This window comes from Carcharhinus amblyrhynchos, chromosome 1 (genome assembly GCF_965287045.1).
Source record: "Carcharhinus amblyrhynchos chromosome 1, sCarAmb.v2.hapA, whole genome shotgun sequence".
In the NCBI taxonomy this organism is placed as follows: domain Eukaryota; kingdom Metazoa; phylum Chordata; class Chondrichthyes; order Carcharhiniformes; family Carcharhinidae; genus Carcharhinus; species Carcharhinus amblyrhynchos.
In genome coordinates, this window is record NC_137324.1 from 39,535,406 (window position 1) to 39,555,891 (window position 20,486).

Genomic DNA, 20,486 nt, shown 5'->3' on the forward strand with positions numbered 1-20,486 from the left:
TTCTGACCTTGAATTTAACAACTTTAGATCTTAATCATGACTTTGATTTTCTTTTGGACATCAGGCGCTGGTAACGAGAGGAAGGTTGTACCACTTCCACATCCAGTTGTTCTGACGTGAGCTGCTGCTTTGGGTGGGTACTGCCCTGTGGTACATCACCAGCTGGGCCACAGTGTTACAGATAATGTATTAGCTTTACTCAGAGAGTAGTAAGGGTGTGGAATGCCTGCCTGCAACAGTAGTGGACTCACCAACTTTAAGGGCATTTAAATGGTCATTGATTAAGCATATGGATGATATTGGAATAGTGTAGGTTAGATGGGCTTTAGATTGGTTTCACAGGTTGGTGCAACATTGGAGGGCCGAAGGAGGGCCTGTACTGTGCTGTAATGTTCTACGTTCAGTGTTCTATTAGGGGTGCAGAGGAGATTCACTAGGTTGATTCCAGAGTTGAGAGGATTGGTTAATCAACAGAAAGCAAAGAGCGGAGGTAAATGGGTGTTTTTCTGGTTGATGATCAGTGATTAGTGGTGTGCCTCAGGGATCGGTGTTGGAATCGCAATTGTTTACGATTTACATAGATGATTTGGAGTTGGGGACCAACTGTCGTGTATCAAAATTCACAGAAGACACTAAGATGAGTTGCAGAGCAAAGTGTGCACAGGATGCTGAAAGTCTGCAAAGGAATATAGATAGTCTAAGTGAGTGGACGAGGGTCTGGTAGCTGGAGTACAATGTTGGTAAATGTGAGATCATCCATTTTGGTAGGAATAACAGCAAAATTGATTATTATTTAAATGGTAAAAAATTGCAGCATGCTATTGTGCAGATGAACCTGGGTGTCCTTGTGCCAGAACCACAAGGACTGGGTTGCAGATGCAGCAGGTAATTAAGGCGGCAAATGGAATTTTGTCCCTTATTGCTAGAAGGATGGAGTTTAAAAACAACGAGGTTACGTTGCAGCTATATAAAGTGCTGGTCAGGCCACACCTGGAATACTGTGTACAGTTTTGGTCTCCTTACTTGAGAAACGATATACTGGCACCAGAGGGGGTGCAGAGATTCACTAGGTTAATTCCGGAGTTGAGAGGGTTGGCTTATGAGGAGAGACCAAGTAGACTCATTGGAATTCAGAAGTATGAGGAGAGATCTTATAGGAACATAAAAGGTTATGAAGGGAATAGATAAGATTGAAGCAGGGAGGTTGTTTCCATTAGCAGGTGAAACTAGAACTAGGGAGCATGACCTCAAAATAAGGAGGAGCTGATTTAGGACTGATTGAGGAGGAACTTGTTCACAGAAAAGATTGTGAATCTGTGGAACTCCCTGCCCAGTGAAGCAGTTGAGGCTACCTCACTGAATGTTTTTAAGGCAAAGATAGATAAATTTTTGAACAGTAAAGGAATTAAGGGTCATGGTGAGCAGGCGGGTAAGTGGAGTTGAGACTGCGAAAACATCAGCCATGATGTTATTGAATGATTGAGCAGGCTCAAGGGGCCAGATGACTACTCCTGTTCTTAGTTCTTATGTTCTTATTCCCGGGGTTGAGGTGCTTCACGTCTACCACAATAATGGACAATGCAGCCTTTTTCTCCATGACATTTCTATTGTTTCCTTCTTCTGCTGTTGCTGCCCTGTAACCATTTAACCTCCCTCTGAACCCATCTGTTTCAGGACTTTAAAATACTCTGGGATTTAAAACACTAAGAATATTAGAATAGATTGGATTAACTTAGGATAAGAATGACAGACTGCCTTATATGTATTTTGTAGAGGTACTGTCTGCATAGAAACACATATAACCATAGTTAGAGAATTTAAACATGTATTTTTGAAAGTGTACTATTGAACAGGCACAGGGTTTGAGGACATCATGGAAAATAGGCTAGTAAAGTGAATCACATTCCTTATTAAATACACATATAGAAACATAATAACACTTATCAGGTTGAGTACCAAACAGCTCAGTGAATGAAACATTAATTGAACAAGGACAAGCTAGTGATTCCAAACAGTTAATGAATAGGCCAAGCACATAACCAAATAAGAGTTAGTCTAGGTGACCATGGAAAAATCAGGCAGAAACCATTAGAACTTATTGTTCCTGTGCCAGAGAATGTGTAATTGGCCAAGGTATATGACACTTAATAATAAGCATCATTAATCTGAAATAATAACTGTTTCTCTTTCCAGACCCGATGAGTGTTTCCAGTAATTTATGTTACTTTGTTTAATGTACGTGGTAACAGTATTAAAAACAAAACATATATTAAAGCTTAATATCTGTGGAGTCATTTGTCCTGATTGGTTATTAAAAAATTTCATTGTTACTTCAGCTGAAGGTTATGATTCAGGTTCCTTCCAATAATGCAAAAAACTGCTCATTACAGTAACTGCAAATCTAAAAATGATCAGAACCCCTCCATCACAGGTGAGTGCACAGCCCCGAATGTACACTTCCTACTTTCCAGTATTGCCCCACTGTATACCCCACTGTATACCCCAGCCAAGATCTTTGGCTCATGCTACTCGGGAAGAGGAAGTGGTCGCAAATCAATAAAAATAATTTTTCTCCTAAAGATATAACTATGGTACACCATTATACCCTTCCAGACAAGTGTTGGAAGTAACTCTACTTAAGTTTTGAGAATTGTTTACCAATTTGCAAGTCATCTTAAATTATGCAGAGAAAGCACTCAAAGTATCCACTGTAACATGATTAATTTTCCACTTAATATAGTATATAAGATTGGAATAACTCTTTACTTAGTCCCATAAACCCAGATGCAGTGATATACCAACTTTCAGCTTTTTATCTGCATCTTGCCTGACAGTTACAGAATCAACTGAAAACAATTTGCACAGAAAAATAACAAATTCCACTTGATGTGTTACAAAACTACATTGCAGATTAACATTGGACACAGCTATTATTTCAAATTTAGTTTTGGAAAGCAATTACTCATGTATGTTAACAGTTTCAACCGTACCTCTTTATCGTTGTTTCGCAGAAGATTACATCGATCCAGAAAGCAATGGCAGCCCATCACCCACTCCTTCTGAATTAAACTCTGGAAGCCAGATATTGTTCTAAAATATGGGTCTATGATCACCTGGACCAGACTAGATATTAGACAGCACAAATCAGAGCAATTTTCTTCTGTGTGGGGGGAAAAGACAAGAATACACTTAAAATGGGTTCTATAGTGTGTAGGAAAGCAGTTATAGCTGGGGAATCAGTAAAGATATGGAAGAGAAGAATGGGCAAACTAGCGATACAATCCACCACCACCGCCATCCAGTTAAAAGGTTCATTTTAAATTTTAAAAAAAGCTGATTAAATAAAGTAGACAGAACAATTAATAGGAGTTAAAACTTATGTCCCATATACTTTGTTTGATCTTAGAATATGGCAATGTTGCAAGAGCTCAATGTTAAGCAAAAGTAATCTAACTATTCCTTACCCACAAGTACCACAGATGTATTATGATGCTCCAGGCATTCAACAATATCCAAGGCTTTCTTCAGACATTGCCTATAAAAGGAACACAGCCCACATCTCATGTACTGGAACAAGATCGAACTTCTATTTTTAATGATAATTGTCAGAGGACTTCAAAATACTCTGGGATTTAAAAAGCTAAGAAAGAATATTAGAACAGAGTAGGTTAACTTAGGATAAGAATAACAGACTGCCTTATATATTTTTTGCAGAGGTACTGTGCATAGAAACACATAGCCACAAAGTTAGAGAATTTAAACATGTTTTTTTAAAAAAGTGTTTTATTGAATTATGCAGACATCTTGGATGCTGCAGTTGTGTGATTTTCTATTAGCCAAAGATAAGCTCAATACTTAGCCTCTGAAAAAACCTTAACAATAATTAATCTCAAAAATAGCAATGCCATCTTCCAATTATTCTTCACTTATTTTACCACCAAAACAGAGAGTAGATAACTATCTGGACATTGCTGTGGGCACACTCAAATAGGGATATGAAAAGCTGGTCCCATTCTGAGCCACAGGCCATATTTCCTACATGAGTTGTCAACATTGCAACACCAGGGGTCTCACGCATTTGGAGAGCAAGGATTCTGGTCTGCTTGCCTGTCCAGCACTTCCAAAGTAAAGTCTAAGAAAGAAGGGCAGTCAGTGACTGCCTCCATGAAAGGATATTAAAGATTTTTATTAGAAAAACAGCTTCAATTTTAGTTTGTAGTCGCTAAATCCCAAGTGGCATAGGCTTGCTCCATTTCCATTAAGAGGTTCTAAAATAAGCATTAGGCCCTTCATTTACATATGGAGAGGACCATCCAACAAGGGTCCTAAAAAAATGGCTTCATAGAATTTTTTTTAAAACAAATGTTCTTGGGAAGCAGGACATAGGTCTACGGAACTGATTCTTCTGCTGCCTCTTTGTACTGTAAAATCAGATCCAACATGGTCCAATTTCTACATGTTTTATTCTGTATTATATAAGCACAGTTATCTTGGATTACCTACCACCAGGAGGAGACACAAGCTGAAGGAAGGGCAAGAATAATGCATTTTGCTCATGCAGACAGAAATTAGTTACCCAAAAGTTCTGGGAGGAGTAATTAAAACTATATAATCTCAATTTAGATTTACAGACTGTTACTATCCCAATTGATGTTAAAACTGGACAAATCAGATCCCAGAATGAAACCTGGCAATGACAGATCCTAACTTTGTTTTAGAGATCATGGAAATAAGTTGCTGAACAAATTCACAGGAGGCTGTTGATGAACTTTTAACAAAGATTAAAACATTTATAAAACAAGAAAAATGAAGTATATTACACCAGTCAGAAATGGCTGGAAACATCTCAACACAAACAGAAGATGACTCAATTTCCCAACATTTCTTTTATCCCAGCAATACCTTACACATACAAAAATCCAGTGGAGATTTGCTATCATCTTAACACAAAGGCTTCCTGCTTGGCCTGTGCCAGTTGCAAACAGTTTTCTTCTGCTGGATTTCTGAGCTTTCACGAGATGCTTGCTCCCAGCTGGTATCGCTCCTCGAGACACCCAAAACCACACTCTAAAAACTCCTTGTTACTTCCATTGTAGAGCAAACACAAGTTCCTGAAACTCATACTCTCACCAGCCTTGTAGTACTTCTTGTTAGAGTGCTTAGATTCTTGTCTTCACTCTCTGGCATACACACTCAACATATTTCTCTCTCTGTGCCTATTGTTTTTCCATTTCCTTCCCCCCCTCCAAAGTCATCAAATCTTTCAGTCAGACTTCTAGGCATCAGGGTAGATAGAACAAAAATGAAACTGAAGACACCTTCAGGACAAGCACTGGAAAATAAAGTCAGAAAACACTTCATTGCACTTGCTTGGTCTTGGAAGTGATTATAGTACAAAGGGTGCTCAGGTAGTAATGGTTAATGTGGGAATGGCAGAAACAGTACCACCCACCTGATGATTTAGAGAGTCACATGCTAGTAGACTGTGTAGCTCAAAAGGTCAGCATGGAAATAGCACCTAGTTAGGGCTGTACTTTGGAGATATGCATATAGTTGTCTCAAAACAATTCATGTTCAACCACACAAGTCTCCAGATCTCTTAGTGAGACACCCAATAACCGTACAACATAGTGGCAGCTAATGAACGAACCCAGGACCTCAAAGAAGCAGATGAAAGATCCCAAAATTCCAGAGAATTAAAAAGTTAAACTACAGTCTGACCTGAGAAGTGCCCCGAATTCCAAGAAATTCAACTAAAAAAAAATTACAGTCATGGAGGCTCAAAGACAAAAGATCCATTGAGCGGCTGAGAAAGACTCCACCACAGCATATGGGATCCACTACTAAATCTGATCAAAGACAGGAGGCAAAGGACCTAACCAGATTGCAAATAGATTAACAAAACCCAAAGTCAAAGAACCAAGCCAGATCACAAATGGGCAAGCAAAATTCATCAAAATGCTGAACTAACCTTTTTTAAAATAATCAGACAGAGCATAAGGATTGTTTAACCAGCTCAGCTGAAAGAAAGCTGCAGCTGGGTCTACAGTTGGCATTATACCACCTGAGCTCAAATTAACAAAAAAAAATAACACAGAGCAAAAGGAAAATGCCTTCAAATTGATTTTGCAAGCTTAAAAAAGCAAATTTCTGGAAAAAGCTGGCAATTTAAAAGTTTCTCTACAGAATTTCAAAGTTTTAAAGATGGCTCCAAAATTGCAATGACAGCCCATTGTGACCAACATGCACAGAAGGAGTTACTGCAGTAGAATCTTGAAGAAAATCCCTAGGCACGCCACACTCCGGCACCTGTTCGGGTACACAGAGGGAGAATGTTTAGCACGGTCAATGCATCTAACCAGCAACATCTTTCAGACCGTTGAGAATGTGCAGACTCCACACAGTGACCCAATCATGGGAATTGAACCTGGGTTGCGAGTGCAGTGAGGCAGCAGTGTTAACCACTATGCCACTCCAAATATTTTAAACATCAAGTTTTGGAGAACACAGATCTTAAAAAAAAAAATCCAGAACACCCCCAACGCTGCACCAAAAGGGCAAAGAGACACCAGGGTGAAGGATACAACATCAAAGCAAAACACAAAAGAGTCACAAACCATGTCAGCACAATAAAATACTCAAGCCAAAGAGCTTAATATAGAGAAAAGAGGCTGAGAAGGAGCCAAAAGGCTTGAAAATAGTGTGTTTTATTATAGGCAAATCAGTTCCCCAAACTGCAACAGTAATGCTGAGCAAGCAGATGGCTGCAAGTAGAGGCAAGTTTTCTGATGTAGCACAAAAGAAACAAAACCTGCAAAAGGAGAGACTGAAACTATTCCACAGGAAAATGTTCATTTCAAAACCAAGTTGGAAGAACTCAACCAAAGTAAACCAATGCACAATGGCCTGGAAAGGTACTCAAAATCATCACTGCCCTGAAAATCTCTGAAGAATCAGTATTTAGCCCTGGAAAAAAAAGGAGTTAAATAAGATTTTGAATGCTGCTTCAAAGAAAACTGTTGGAACAAAGCAAAGCAATGAACTTAGTGCAGTTGAATTGACAAGAAGTCAACAACAGAGTAAACATTTGAAAAGAACAACTAATCACCCTTCAATATCAACTCCAAAATGAGTACATAATCCTTCGTAAGCATGAAGAAATAAAGACTGTGTTGTACAGCAGAACAAAGTCGAAGAGATTGTTGAATTACAAGAAAGCTAAAGACAAAGCAGTTGTACTTGAGGAAAATCCATTGAAGGATCTCCACATTCTACAATGATCCCACAGAAAAGCAAAATTAATTTAACATCGCTGAAAGAACTGAAGAACCAATTGGCAAAGTAGACCCAGCAATGTTCAGTATTTGAGGAGGGAACTAAGAAGTATAAGAATGAGACTAGAGTTGGAGAATTGGACATTCAGAACAAAACTCAGAAAAATTTAAAAAATTTCCAAAGAAATATATATGAAGAAATTGAAAGCAAATTTATTAAGACTGTGTGAAAAGGTTGAGCTCATGGAAAAAGTGATGACGTATGCAGAAGTCAAACTGAGGAAAAGGAAAAGAAGAAGAATGTGTGTGTACAGGAGCAACAAAAAAGTAGAAAGTCTGCAGTCCCAATTTGACTGAAAGAGTTCTCAACCACTTTTGCAGCATACCCAAATTAAAGCAGTGAACACAGATATTGTTAGGTTGAAGGACAGCCAAATGGAGAAGAGGAGGCATTAAAAGAAAAATCTTTGGATCTTTCCAAGTTGCAAGCAAATAATGAAACCATAAGTAGCACAATTACAGAACTGAAATGAGTTGCCAGAGACAGGACTTGACTAATTGTGGAACCTTGTGGTCGGTGCAGGCTCAGAGGGCTGTATGGTTTCATTCCGCACTATAGGATTCTATGATTCAAAACAAAGGATAAGAATCATAGAACCCCTACAATGCAGAAAGAGATCATTCAGCCCATCAAGTGTTCACTGACCACAATCTCACTCAGGCCCTAGACCCATAACTCCATGCATTTACTCTAGTTAGTCCCCCTCTCACTAAGGGGGGATTTGGCACGGCTAATTCACCTAACCCGCACATCTTTGGGCTGTGGAAGGAAACCGGAGCACTGAGGAAGCCCTCGTAAACATGTGGAGAATGTGCAAACTCTATAAAAAGACAGTAAACCAAGCCAGGAATTGAACCGGGTCCCTGGTGCTCTGAGGCAGCAGTGCTAACCATTGTGACATGCCCGAAGGACACAACTCTGCTGCAGGCAAAGAAAGAAAAGGCAGAAACAGGATTGGAAAATGTAAATCAGGCAGATGGGATAACATGGAAACCTGTCCATCATCTATAAGGCACAGGTCAGGAGTGTGATAAATACACTCCAGTTGTCTGGATGAATGCAGGTCCAACAAATATTCGAGGAGCTTGACATCATCCAGGAAAACAGCCCAGCTGATTGTTTCTGGAAGGGTTGCCATTCACTCCCTCCACAACTGATGAACAATGGAAGCGTTACAAGTTGCACCAAAGAATCTCACCAAGGCTTCTTAATCAGCACCTTCCAAACCCACAACTGCTACCATCTAGAAGGACAAGGACAGCAAACACATAAGAACTTGAGGTCCAAGTCACTCACTATTGTGACTTGGAAACATATCGCCATTTCTTCACTGTCATAGTCATAAAGGTTTACAGCATGGAAACAGGCCCTTCAGCCCAAGTTGTCCATGTCACCTTTTTTTATTTAACCTCTAAAAGCTGGTCTCAATTGTCCATGTTTGGCCCATAACCCTCTATACCCATCTTCCCCATGTCACCATCTAAACACTTTAAAAAGACAAAATTGTACCAGCTTCTACTACCACAACCTCCAGCAGCTTGTTCCAGATGCTAACCCCTGTGTGTGAAAAAACTGCCCTTCTGGACCCTTTTGTATCTCTCCCCTCTCACCTTAAGCCTCTAGTTTTAGATTCTCCTGCCTTTGGGAAAAGATATTGACTATCTAGGTGATCTTTGCCCCTCATTATTTTATAAACCTCTATAAGATCACCCCTCAACCTCCTATGCGTCAAAGAAAACAGTCCCAGTCCATCCAGCCTCTCCTTATAACTCAAACCATCAAGTCCTGGTAGTATCCTAGTAATTTTTTTCTACACTCTTTCTATAATAGGGTGACCAAAACTCTGTGTACAGTGTTTCACGTGTGGCCATACTAATGTCTTGTACAACTTCAACAAGACGTCCCAACTCCTGTATTCAATGTTCTGACTAATGAAACCAAGCATGCCAAATGCCTTCTTCACTACCCCGTCCACCTGTCACTCTGCTTTCAAGGAGCTATGAGCCTGTACCCCTCGGACTCTTTGTTCTAAAACACTTTCCAACACCCTACCATTAACTGAGTGAGTCTTGCCCTGGTTCAATCTATCAAAATACATCACTTCACATTTATCTAAATTAAACTCCATCTGCCATTCACCAGCCCACTGGCCCAATTGATCAAGATCCTGTTGCAATCCAAGATAACCTTCTTCCCTGTCCACTACGCCACCAATCTTGGTGTCATCTGCAAACTTATTAACTATGCCTACTGAATTTTCATCTAAATCATTTATATTAATGACAAATAACAAATGGACCCTGCACCGATCTGAGGCACACCGCTGGTCACAGGCTCCAGTTTGAAAAACAACCCTGTAGAACCATCCTCTGGCTTGTGATGTTAAGCCAATTTTGTATCCATTTGGCTACCTCACCCTGGATTCCATGAGATTTAACCTTAGGTAACAACCTACCACGTTATACCTTGTCAAAGGTCTTGCTAAAGTCAATGTAGACAACATCGACTGCACTGCCCTCATCTACCTTCTTGGTTACTTCTTCAAAACACTCAATCAAATTTAAGAGACATGATTTTCCACTCACAAAGCCATGCTCACTGTCCCGAAATCAGTCCTTGCATCTCTAAATGCCTGTAGATCCTGTCTCTCAAAATACCATCCAACAACTTACCCACCACAGATACGATGCTCATCAGCCTGTGGTCCCCAGGCTTTTCCATGCAGCCCTTCTTAAACAAAGGCACAACATTTGCCTCCTTCCGATCTTCAGGCATCTCACCTGCGACTACTGATGATTCAAATATCTCTGTTAGGGGACCCACAATATTCTCCCTAGCCTCCCACCGCGTCATGGGACACACTTCATCAGGTCCTGGGGATTTATCTACCTTGATGCATTTTAAGATTTCCAGCACTTGTTATATGCACACTCCTCAAGACATCACTATTTATTTCCCCAAGTTCCCAAACATCCATGCCTTTTTCAACAGTAAATACTGATGAGAAATATGCATTTAGGATCTGTCATTGTGTTGAAATCCTGGAACTCCCTCCTGAACAGCACTGTGGATGTACCTCCACCACATGGACTCCAAATGTTCAAGATAGTTACTCACCACCAAGTTCTCAACAGCAATAAATGCTGACATAGCCAGTGATGCCCACATCCCATAAATGAATTAAAACTCAAGCCTCCATCCCATTATCTTCTGGCCTTACACCTAGAAACTCCATATAATAGATTAGTGGTTAACATTGGTGCCTCACAGCACCAGGGACCCAGGTTCGATTTCTAGTTTGAGTCACCGTCTGTGGAGTTAGCATGTTCTTTCCATGTCTGCATGGGTTTCCTTCAGGTGCTCCAGTTTCCTCCCACAGTCCAAAAGACATGCTGCTTTGGTGCATCAGCCATGCTAAATTCTCCCTCATTGTACCTAAACAGGTTCAGAGAGTGGCAACTAGGGGATTTTCATTGCAGTGTGAATGCAAGCCTAATTGTGACACTAATAAATAAACTTTAACTTTATTGAAATGTCATTATATATTTAATGGATGAAATCTAAAGGATATGGTAAAAAGATTTAGGAGTTCATGTTACCCACCTCATGCTAGTTTTCCTACATTACAACCGTGTTAACAGTTCAAAAGTAATTCAGTGGTTGGGAATGATTTGAGACACCCTGAAGTTTCTTCTTGCATGAACTTGTACAAAATCAAAATAACCACGCATCATCTCTTTAGATTAAGACATATTTGCAACAAATTATCTAATTATCCAGGGAATCAATTTAAAACAAAAAGTACTATAATCTGAACTTGTTACTTCTGAAAATGGTAGAGAATTATGCATTGTTTCCATAAACTAGAAGTTGCAAAGCTGTGAAAGTCTCTTCAATTTGTTGTGACTGAGATTACTGTAACATTGATGAAACACAAGTTTGACATTCCCATTGTTCAAAGTTTTAACAACTTAGTAATATCACTTCACATTAATATAAATATGGCTCAGTGCTTCCCGAAGCACCCACTGGTTCAGTCCTGTGTCAAAGGAGTATAAATTTTATAGATGTGAAGTTTTGCAGTGGTGAAGACTTGCACAATCCAAGTCTTGGACACCAAACTGCATTTTGCAATTTCATGAATTATGAACGTATGAAAAGCAATAAAAATGCATTTGTACTGAAACAAAATAGAAAAAGGTTAAACAAAATTCCAATAGGAAGTTGAAACATGTGTGTTGAAAAATACTGCCGCACCTGCGCAAGGATATTTTGGCCCTGGAGGGAGTGCAGAGGAGGTTTACTAGGCTGATGCCGGAGTTGAGGGGGTTGAGCTATGAGGAGAGGCTGAATAAACTAGACTTGTACTCGTTAGAGTTTAGAAGAATGAGGGGAGATCTCATTGAGACGTATAAGATGATGAATGGGATGGATAGGATAGAGGTGGAGAGACTCTTCCCGCTCAGAAAAGACAGTAGGACTAGGGGGCACAGCCTCAAGATAAAGGGGAGGCGGTTTAGAACGGAGTTGAGGAGGAACTTCTTCACTCAAAGGGTGGTGAATCTCTGGAATTCTCTGCCCGTTGAAGTGGTGGAGGCTGCCTCGCTAAATATTTAAGAAGCGGGTTGATGAGTTCTTGATAAGAGAGGGGATTAAGGGTTATGGGGAGAGGGCGGGAAAGTGGAACTGAGCCACAACAGATCAGCCATGATCTTATTGAATGGCGGGGCAGGCTCGAAGGGCTAGATGGCCTACTCCTGCTCCTATTTCCTATTTCTTATGTTCTTGAATCCCCATTATATAAAAGAACTTTTTCTTTCTTGTATGCAACAATTGAAATACTATACACATCGGTCGTAGTCAGATAAGCATCCAGCTCTTGTTTATGATTTTGCTTCTTGCCAGCATTTTGAATTGCGACAGACTGAATGGTGGGAAGCTCCTTATTTTGAGGCTGTGCATTTCATTCTTCAACACGGCAAGTAAGCAGTGTTGAAAACACAGATGTACAGAACTTCTACAAATACTGTGGTATTCAATTCATGTAGGGGAATTTCACAGTTACTTCATTTTAGTGTTAATGTAAGTCTTACTTGTGACTAAAAAACTTTTAACTTTATAATTTGCATAGTTTTGAAATCATTAGAAGCAGTAGGGTGGCAGTGGTTAGCACTGTTGCCTCACAGCACCAGGGATCTGGGTTCAAGTCCAGCCTCAGGTCACTGTCTGTGTGGAGTTTGCACATTCACCCATGTCTGCATGGGTTTCCGCTGGGTCCTCCAGTTTCCTCCCACAGTCCAAAGATGTGTGGGTTAGGTTGATTGGCCATGCTAAAATTAACTCTAGTGTTACTGGATTAGATTAGCAGGGTAAATAGGTGGGGTTATGGGAACAGGGCCTGGGTGGGATTGTAGTCAGTGCAAACTTGATGGGCCAAATGGCCTCCTTCTGCACTGTAGAGATTCTATGATTTGAACTGCAAGGGCTGTCCTAAAATCCTGTATTTTAGAAGGTGTCAAAAAGACAACTACAAATACTAAAACACAAAAATGAAATGAACTGGACAGTTAGGCAAGATGAGGTTTTCCTAATTGACAGCCCAAGAATAATTAAATGAGTTATTTGTAAAAAAGTTTTTCTTTAGCTTTTTAATGTTCCAAGTAGTGTGATTGACTCTCAAATGCCCTCTAAAATGGGAAGGCAGTTAGGGATGGATGATAAATACTGATGCTGCTGGTGATGCCCACATCCCATGAATGAAATTAATAAAAATTGCAGATGCAAAAAACCCACTAAGTTTTGCCAGCAAGAAATTGTTTGGATGACATTGCACTTTCAACATTACTATGAATGTTTAGAAAATGTAAACAAAAGTCTAAAATGAAAATTAAACTGGCCTCAATTACGACAGGATTAATGGAATAACTTCATTGATACATTAAACATTTCTGCTGTCAGCAATTACATTCTATATAACAATTCAAGAAACAAACTTCAGTACACTAAAAAAAATAATGATTTAACAATACAGGAAAGAGGCACAAACCTGATAGCTTCTAGCCAACTTGCATTCTCTAAAACAGACAGCCATTTAACATCAGACTCCCAGAATTCAGCAGCATTATCTAATCAAGAACAATCAGTATTATTAGTACACTGACTATATCTAGAACAACACACAGGTTAATCAAACTCAGACAACTTGACCTCATTCATGGATTCTGTACAAAATTGACAGATCTAAGACTTTGAAAAATAATTAAAATATAGAATTAGTTTGAATTAATTTATTGGTTGTTTATAAAACAATACCTATCAATATATTTTTATGGCTCAGTCTTTTTAAATAGAAAACATTGTAAATGTGTGTACATATGCAAAACACAATTGTGCCATAACACACTGTAGTGCTGTTCATCAGGCATCAACTGTAGCTTTAGGTTTCTAGAATGGTTCAAATTTACACCAAATGCAAACTAATAGCATATCATGGACAAGACTAGACAGCGTACATGCTTACTCAAATAGAGTCAGAGAGATTTATAGCATGGAAACAGGCCCTTTGACCTGACTTCCATGCTGCCCCGTTTTTTTTTAAATGCCTTAAGCTAATCCCAATTGCCCGTATTTAGTCCATATCTCTCGATACCCATCTTACCCATGTAACTATCTAAATGCTTTTTAATAGACAAAATCGTACCCGCCTCTACTAGTACCTCTGGCAGCTTGTTCCAGACACTCACCACCCTGTGTGTGAAAAAATTGCCCCTTTGTACACTTTTGTATCTCTCCCCTCTCACCTTAAACCTATGCCCTCTAGTTTCAGACTCCCCTACCTTTGGGAAAAGATATGACTATCTAGCTGATCTGCGCCCCTCATTATTTTGTAGACCTCTATAAGATCACCCCTCAGCCTTCATGCTCCAGAGAAAAATGTCCCAGTCTATCCAGCCTCTCTTTATAACTCAATCTATCAAGTCCAGGTAACATCCTAATAAATCATTTCTGCAGTCTTTCTAGTTTAATAATATCCTTTCTATAATAGGGTGACCAGAATTGCACACAGTATACCAAGTATGGCCTTACCAATGTTTTGTACAACTTCAAGACATCCAAATATCATTTTCCTTCAAGGAACAACCCATTAGCACACTACCAAAAAGTTCAAGTCAATATTACTTTCATACATTCCTGCGAACTAATTAGTATCATTTGTTTAAAACCATGTTAATGACGTGAAGAAATCAGAAAATTAAATCACCAAAAGTCCTTTGTTTAAAAGGCTCAAAAATAAAAGCTTAAATTTTACAAAAAAGTCACAAGGGACTTAAGGCAATAGCCACTTTCAAGCTTAGAATGTGAAATTTATAGGGCTCATTTCAAACAAAAAGATCGGAATACTTTTAAACCGAGTTGCATTGCTCCTTGTTAGGAACCACATTAGTTACACTATTTAATGGACAAAATGAATTTACCTGGCAAGAATAGCTGCTTAAATCTGCTGTAAAAAGCCTGTATTTCCTGCAAAGTTGGGAGTGTGGCTGAAAGGATCTCAGTCCTGAATGTGTGATTCAAGGGATGGGTTTCTCCGAGAACTTGGAGCTGCCTGCAAATCAGAAGTAGTGAAACCATTAGATTGTAAAAGTCATCTAAGCCAGGGGTGCTGGCAGAACAGTTTAAATTTTATACACTTCTGACAAATGCTGCATTCACAGCTCTCATCCCTGGCAATAACATTTCTAAGCAGTGGGGAGAGATGCTGTGTTAGCTTCCAATGGAAAATATTTAAACGCTACTCTATTGATTGGATTTTTGAACATAACAAATAGGAAACTTCAAGTACCGCTTCTTTCACGTCCACAGTTCAAAGTCCTAATTACCAAGTGACACCCCTTTCAATTGGAAAATCAGTACACTATGTTGACCACAGTTGGTGAGGAGCAAGGACACAGAACGTTGGGAGAAGATGGTTTTAAGAAATTTCAAGTACCTGAAACAAAGTGACTCTAATCAAGCTGGCTAAATCTTGAAAGTACAGAGCATCTCGACTTGGCCTGCCAGGCTGTGTACTTATTCATTGTGGGAGAAGGGAGGGAGCTCCACAAGGATCAGTGCTGGACCACTGCTGTTCACAATCTACATTAATAATTTGCATTTTGAATTCAAAATCACAATTTCTAAATTTGCAGATGACTCCAGCTTGGAGGCATGACGTGATAGTCAATAGCGAGAAGCACTGTAACAAATTATAGGATGACATCAATAACCTTGCAGAATTGTGAAATCGTATTAAACAGAGATAAATGAAAGATAGTATTATTAATCAGAAAGTGCAAGTTAAGGTGGGGTACAGAACAGAGGGATCTCCGATTACAAACACAATCACTAAAAGTTGCACCACATGTTACTATGGCTGTAAAAATGCAAACTATGCATTAGTCTTTAATCCTAGAGAGATAGAACAGTAAAATGGGGAAGTTAAGCTAAACCTTTATCATAGAACATAGAACACTACAGCACAAACAGGCCCTTCGGCCCACTAGTTGCGCCGATCACTTCTATACCTACTAAGCCATAGACCTATCTATAACCCCCAATCCCATTAGATCCCATATACTCATCCAGAAGTCTTTTAAAAGACCCCAGCGAGTTCGCCTCCACCACCACCGACGGCAGCCGATTCCATTCACTCACCACCCTCTGAGTGAAAAACTTACCCCTAACATCTCCTCTGTACTTGCTTCCCTGCACCTTAAATCTGTGTCCTCTCATAGCGACCAGTTCAGCCCTGGGAAATAGCCTCTGAGAATCCACCCTATCTATTCCTCTCAACATCTAATAAACCTCTATCAGGTCGCCTCTCAACCTTCGTCTCTCCAGGGAGAAGAGACCTAGCTCCCTCAACCTATCTTCATAAGGCATGCCTCCCAATCCAGGCAACATCCTTGTAAATCTCCTCTGCACCCTCTCAACAGCTTCCACGTCCTTCCTATAGTGACGTGACCAGAACTGCGCACAGTACTCCAAGTGGGGTCTGACAAGGGTCTTATAAAGTTGCAGCATTACCTCCCGACTCCTAAACTCAATCCCTCGATTAATGAAGGCCAGTACACCATATGCCTTCTTGACCAAGGCGAATGGGATGCTGGCCTTCATAGCGAGGGGGATTGAATATAAAAGTAGGAGGTCTTGCTGCAGCTGTATAGGGCATTGGTGAGGCCGCAGCTGGAGCACTGTGTGCAGTTTTGGGCGCCGCACCTGCGCAAAGATATTTTGGCCTTGGAGGGAGTGCAGAGGAGGTTTACTAGGCTGATACCGGAGTTGAGGGGGTTGAGCTATGAGGAGAGGCTGAATAAACTGGGCTTGTACTCGTTAGAGTTTAGAAGAATGAGGGGAGATCTCATTGAGACGTATAAGATGATGAATGGGATGGATAGGATAGAGGTGGAGAGACTCTTCCTGCTCAAAAAAGACAGTAGGACTAGGGGGCACAGCCTCAAGATAAAAGGGGGACGGTTTAGAACGGAGTTGAGGAGGAACTTCTTCACTCAAAGGGTGGTGAATCTCTGGAATTCTCTGCCCGTTGAAGTGGTGGAGGCTGCCTCGCTAAATATTTTTAAGACGCGGGTTGATGGGTTTTTGATAAGAGAGGGGATTGAGGGTTATGGGGAGAAAGCGGGAAAGTGGAACTGAGCAGCGACAGATCAGCCATGATCTTATTGAATGGCGGGGCAGGCTCGAAGGGCTAGATGGCCTACTTCTGCTCCTATTTCTTATGTTCTTATGTTCCACCTGCGAGGCTGATTTAAGAGTCCTATGGACCCGGACCCCAAGATCCCTCTGCTCTTCAACACAGCTGAGACTCCTACCCTTGATATTGTATTCCTTCTTCCCATTGGTCCTGCCAAAATGGACCACTACACATTTATCTGCATTGAAGTCCATCCGCCACTTCTCTGCCCAGTCTTGCACCCTATTTATGTCCCGCTGCAACTTCTGACATCCCTCCAGACCATCCACAACACCACCAACCTTCGTATCGTCTGCAAACTTACTAACCCATCCCTCCACTTCCTCACCCATGTCATTTGTGAAAACGGCAAACAGCAAGGGTCCTAGAACAGATCCCTGGGGCACTCCACTGGTGACCGACCTCCATGCAGAAAAAGACCCATCCACAACCACTCTCTGCCTTCTGCAGGCAAGCCAGTTCGGGATCCACAAGGCCAAAGCCCCTTGGATCCCATGCCCTCTCACCTTCTCAAGAAGTCTTGCATGAGGGACCTTGCAAGGTCCCCCATGAACTCAACTAGACTCGTAAGGCACGATCTGCCCTTGACAAAACCATGTTGACTATTTCTGATCATTCTAAACTTCTCCAAATGCTCATAAATCTTGTCCCTCAGAAGCCTCTCCATCAACTTACCAACCACTGAGGTCAGACTCACTGGTCGGTAATTTCCCAGGCTATCCCTGTTCCCTTTCTTGAAGATAGGAACATTGGTTTGACAACACCCAGAAGACTGTGCAGTTCTGGACACCATATTATAATGAGGGATAGACACACTGGGGAGGGTATAACAAAGATTTACAAGGATGATACCAGAAATTCTTGGACATATGTATGGGAAATGATTGACATGGTGCATCGCTTCGCTCTAGATAAGGAGGCGGGTGACCTAACAGATTTTTAAAATGAATGAATGATTTTGTTAGAGTGGATACAGAGAGGAGGCTACCTCTTATGGGGAACAGCATAACTAGAGGCCTTTAATACAAGATAGTAGCTAAGAAATTCAATAAGGAATTTGGAAGAAAACTCATTAACCAACTGTGGAACTCACTACCATAGACTGGCTGAAGTGAATAGCACTGTTGCGTTTAAGGGGAAACTAGACAAATATATGGAGGGAGGAAATAGAGTTGCAATGGTTACAGGTCACACTGCAGCAATTCTGCAAGGTTATTTAAGATAACACCTCCAAGACCACAACAGTAGCTAAATCAAGAAAACACCTCCAAGTTGCCCTCCAATCACATCACGACTTGGACAAATATTAGCAACTCTTTATTGTGACTCGGGTAAACTGCTGGAATTTCCAAGGCAACAATTGTAAGAATTGCAGTAATGCAAAAAGATGACCATTAAGCTCTTGAAACAACTAATATCAGCAATAATTGTGACCTTACAAGCATTGCCAACATTCCAAGAACCATATTTCAATGGAAATCAATTTTAAACTTGTTTGAACAAAGTACAATTTTCTATGAACATGCTCACAGGCAGAGTGCCTTTCATTAATCTACATACAAACGCAGTGTTCCATTATGTTAATTATGATTCCATTCCTCTTTCTAAACGACGTATTAGAAAATAATAATGCACTATGGTTTTGGCATTTCAAATTACAAGAATTTTTCTTAGGCAGAATATCAATGTAATCTTAAATCGCAATTGCATTAACAAATTATTGCTACAATATGCTGCACACTATGATGGAAATAATTAGCTGGCTCTTGCACACACTGCAAAAATGGACAAATTTCAACTTAGTTGGCAGGTCATGTCTCCCATATCGATGGCCACAAAATTCTCAAGATCTTCTATGAAGAACTGTGTCAGGGCAAACAGCATCAAGATGGTCAGTTCAAACAATACAAGGGCACCCTAAACAAGAGCCATACAAACTTCTATACTGCAGACCACCTCTCCTGGGAAAGCACTGCACTCAACCAGCTCATGTGCAAGTGAGCACTGAAATTTGGTTCAACATGTTTCGAGAGGCATCTGTGCCAAACTTCAAACATCTAACATGCCCAGAGGAAGGCCAGAAGTGGTACAGCTATAGGAACTGCCAGGTCTGTGGATGTCCACGCTGATCCTATACTGTACTCTCTAGTCATGAGATGACACACACAAGACAATGAAATAATTTACAACATGGACTTGCATTAATAATGAGGTGTCTCAAAATTGGTTACACTTTCCCCAAGTATTGTGACAGGAAGTTAATAATATCGGTCATGTGATTTTAAAAAAAATCATCTTTCAATTTGGAAGCCCAGCTGCAGATCTTTACTGACAATTTGACAGGGGTGGTTACTGACCTGTCGATCCATGCTTTGTCCATTTGAGTAGTGCTGTCATCAGCTGTTTCAGGGGGAGCTGCCATCTTCAACAATGCACAACCACTGGAATGAGACCAGCACCAAAGCTGCATGTGGGTAATTTAGAAACATTTTAAAAATGCAACATATATATGGATGTGGACAGTCAACATGCAACACTCTCGCAACCAGAACACAATTGCACATTGATGAAGCACACATTTCAGAAGGAATCCTACCTTTATTGGAGAAACACGCCCTTTGGCATTTCATAGGCGCAAAGGAAAACCAACATCAAGTGAAAGAGCAATAGAAGAGGTCTGCATAGATCTGAAACATTAATTCTGTTTCTCTTTCTATAGATGTCAGCTGACCTGCTGATAATTTCCAACATTTTCTGTTTTCATTGAAGTAATAAAGGGTGGTTACAGAAGCGGGTTTTAAGGAGTGAATTCCAGAGCACAGGATTTGATGTTAGATGTCCCTTCAAACAACAATAGTTAACAGGGGAGGGGGCAATGAACATGAGCTGACATCAGAAGGATGGAGAGTTCAAAGGTTGAGGATAGGATCTTCTGTGGGGTTGTGGATCAGAGGCAGCCAGATCCCCACCTCACGCCGCCAAAATCCCACAAACCCATTTTTAAAGAGGTTAGATGGGGATCAGAATGGTGACAAACATGATCCAGTTCTTACAAGTTATCACCAGTTGGGCCCCACCTCCTTAGAGGAGCTGCAGCTCTCCCTCACTTTTACAATGAGCACTGCCTGCTGGTTAAAATGGTTCCTCCCACTGCACCTGCACAACCCTTCACCAACACAATGCATACGTTCTTGTTGATCATCATTTAGGGGCTTTTCAGTTGGCAAATGACTTTGTTTTCAGGCCAGAACGCGGCCAAATCATCAAGGCCACCTCAAGTCGAGAAATGGGGGGGGGGGGGGGGGGGGGGGGGCGGGGGCCGTTGGGCACCAAGATTAATCCCACAAGGAATAACACACCCATGACTACCGCACCATCTCTGCAGCCTTTGGTTGCCTGA

General features: G+C 40.7%; 1 protein-coding gene across 2 annotated transcripts in view; it reads right to left on the reverse strand.

The window, feature by feature from the left end:
• The window catches only part of mtmr12 (myotubularin related protein 12), a 78,893-nt gene that overhangs the window by 16,346 nt on the left and 42,061 nt on the right, over positions 1-20,486 (reverse strand). For both annotated transcript variants that reach the window (XM_080212763.1, XM_080212677.1), the window contains exons 9-13: positions 19,444-19,550; positions 14,811-14,941; positions 13,382-13,460; positions 3,465-3,535; positions 2,991-3,160 (exon numbers count right to left, since the gene is read on the reverse strand). In XM_080212763.1, coding sequence (XP_080068889.1) covers positions 2,991-3,160; positions 3,465-3,535; positions 13,382-13,460; positions 14,811-14,941; positions 19,444-19,550 — 558 coding nt within the window. The remainder of the gene's footprint in view (positions 1-2,990; positions 3,161-3,464; positions 3,536-13,381; positions 13,461-14,810; positions 14,942-19,443; positions 19,551-20,486) is intronic.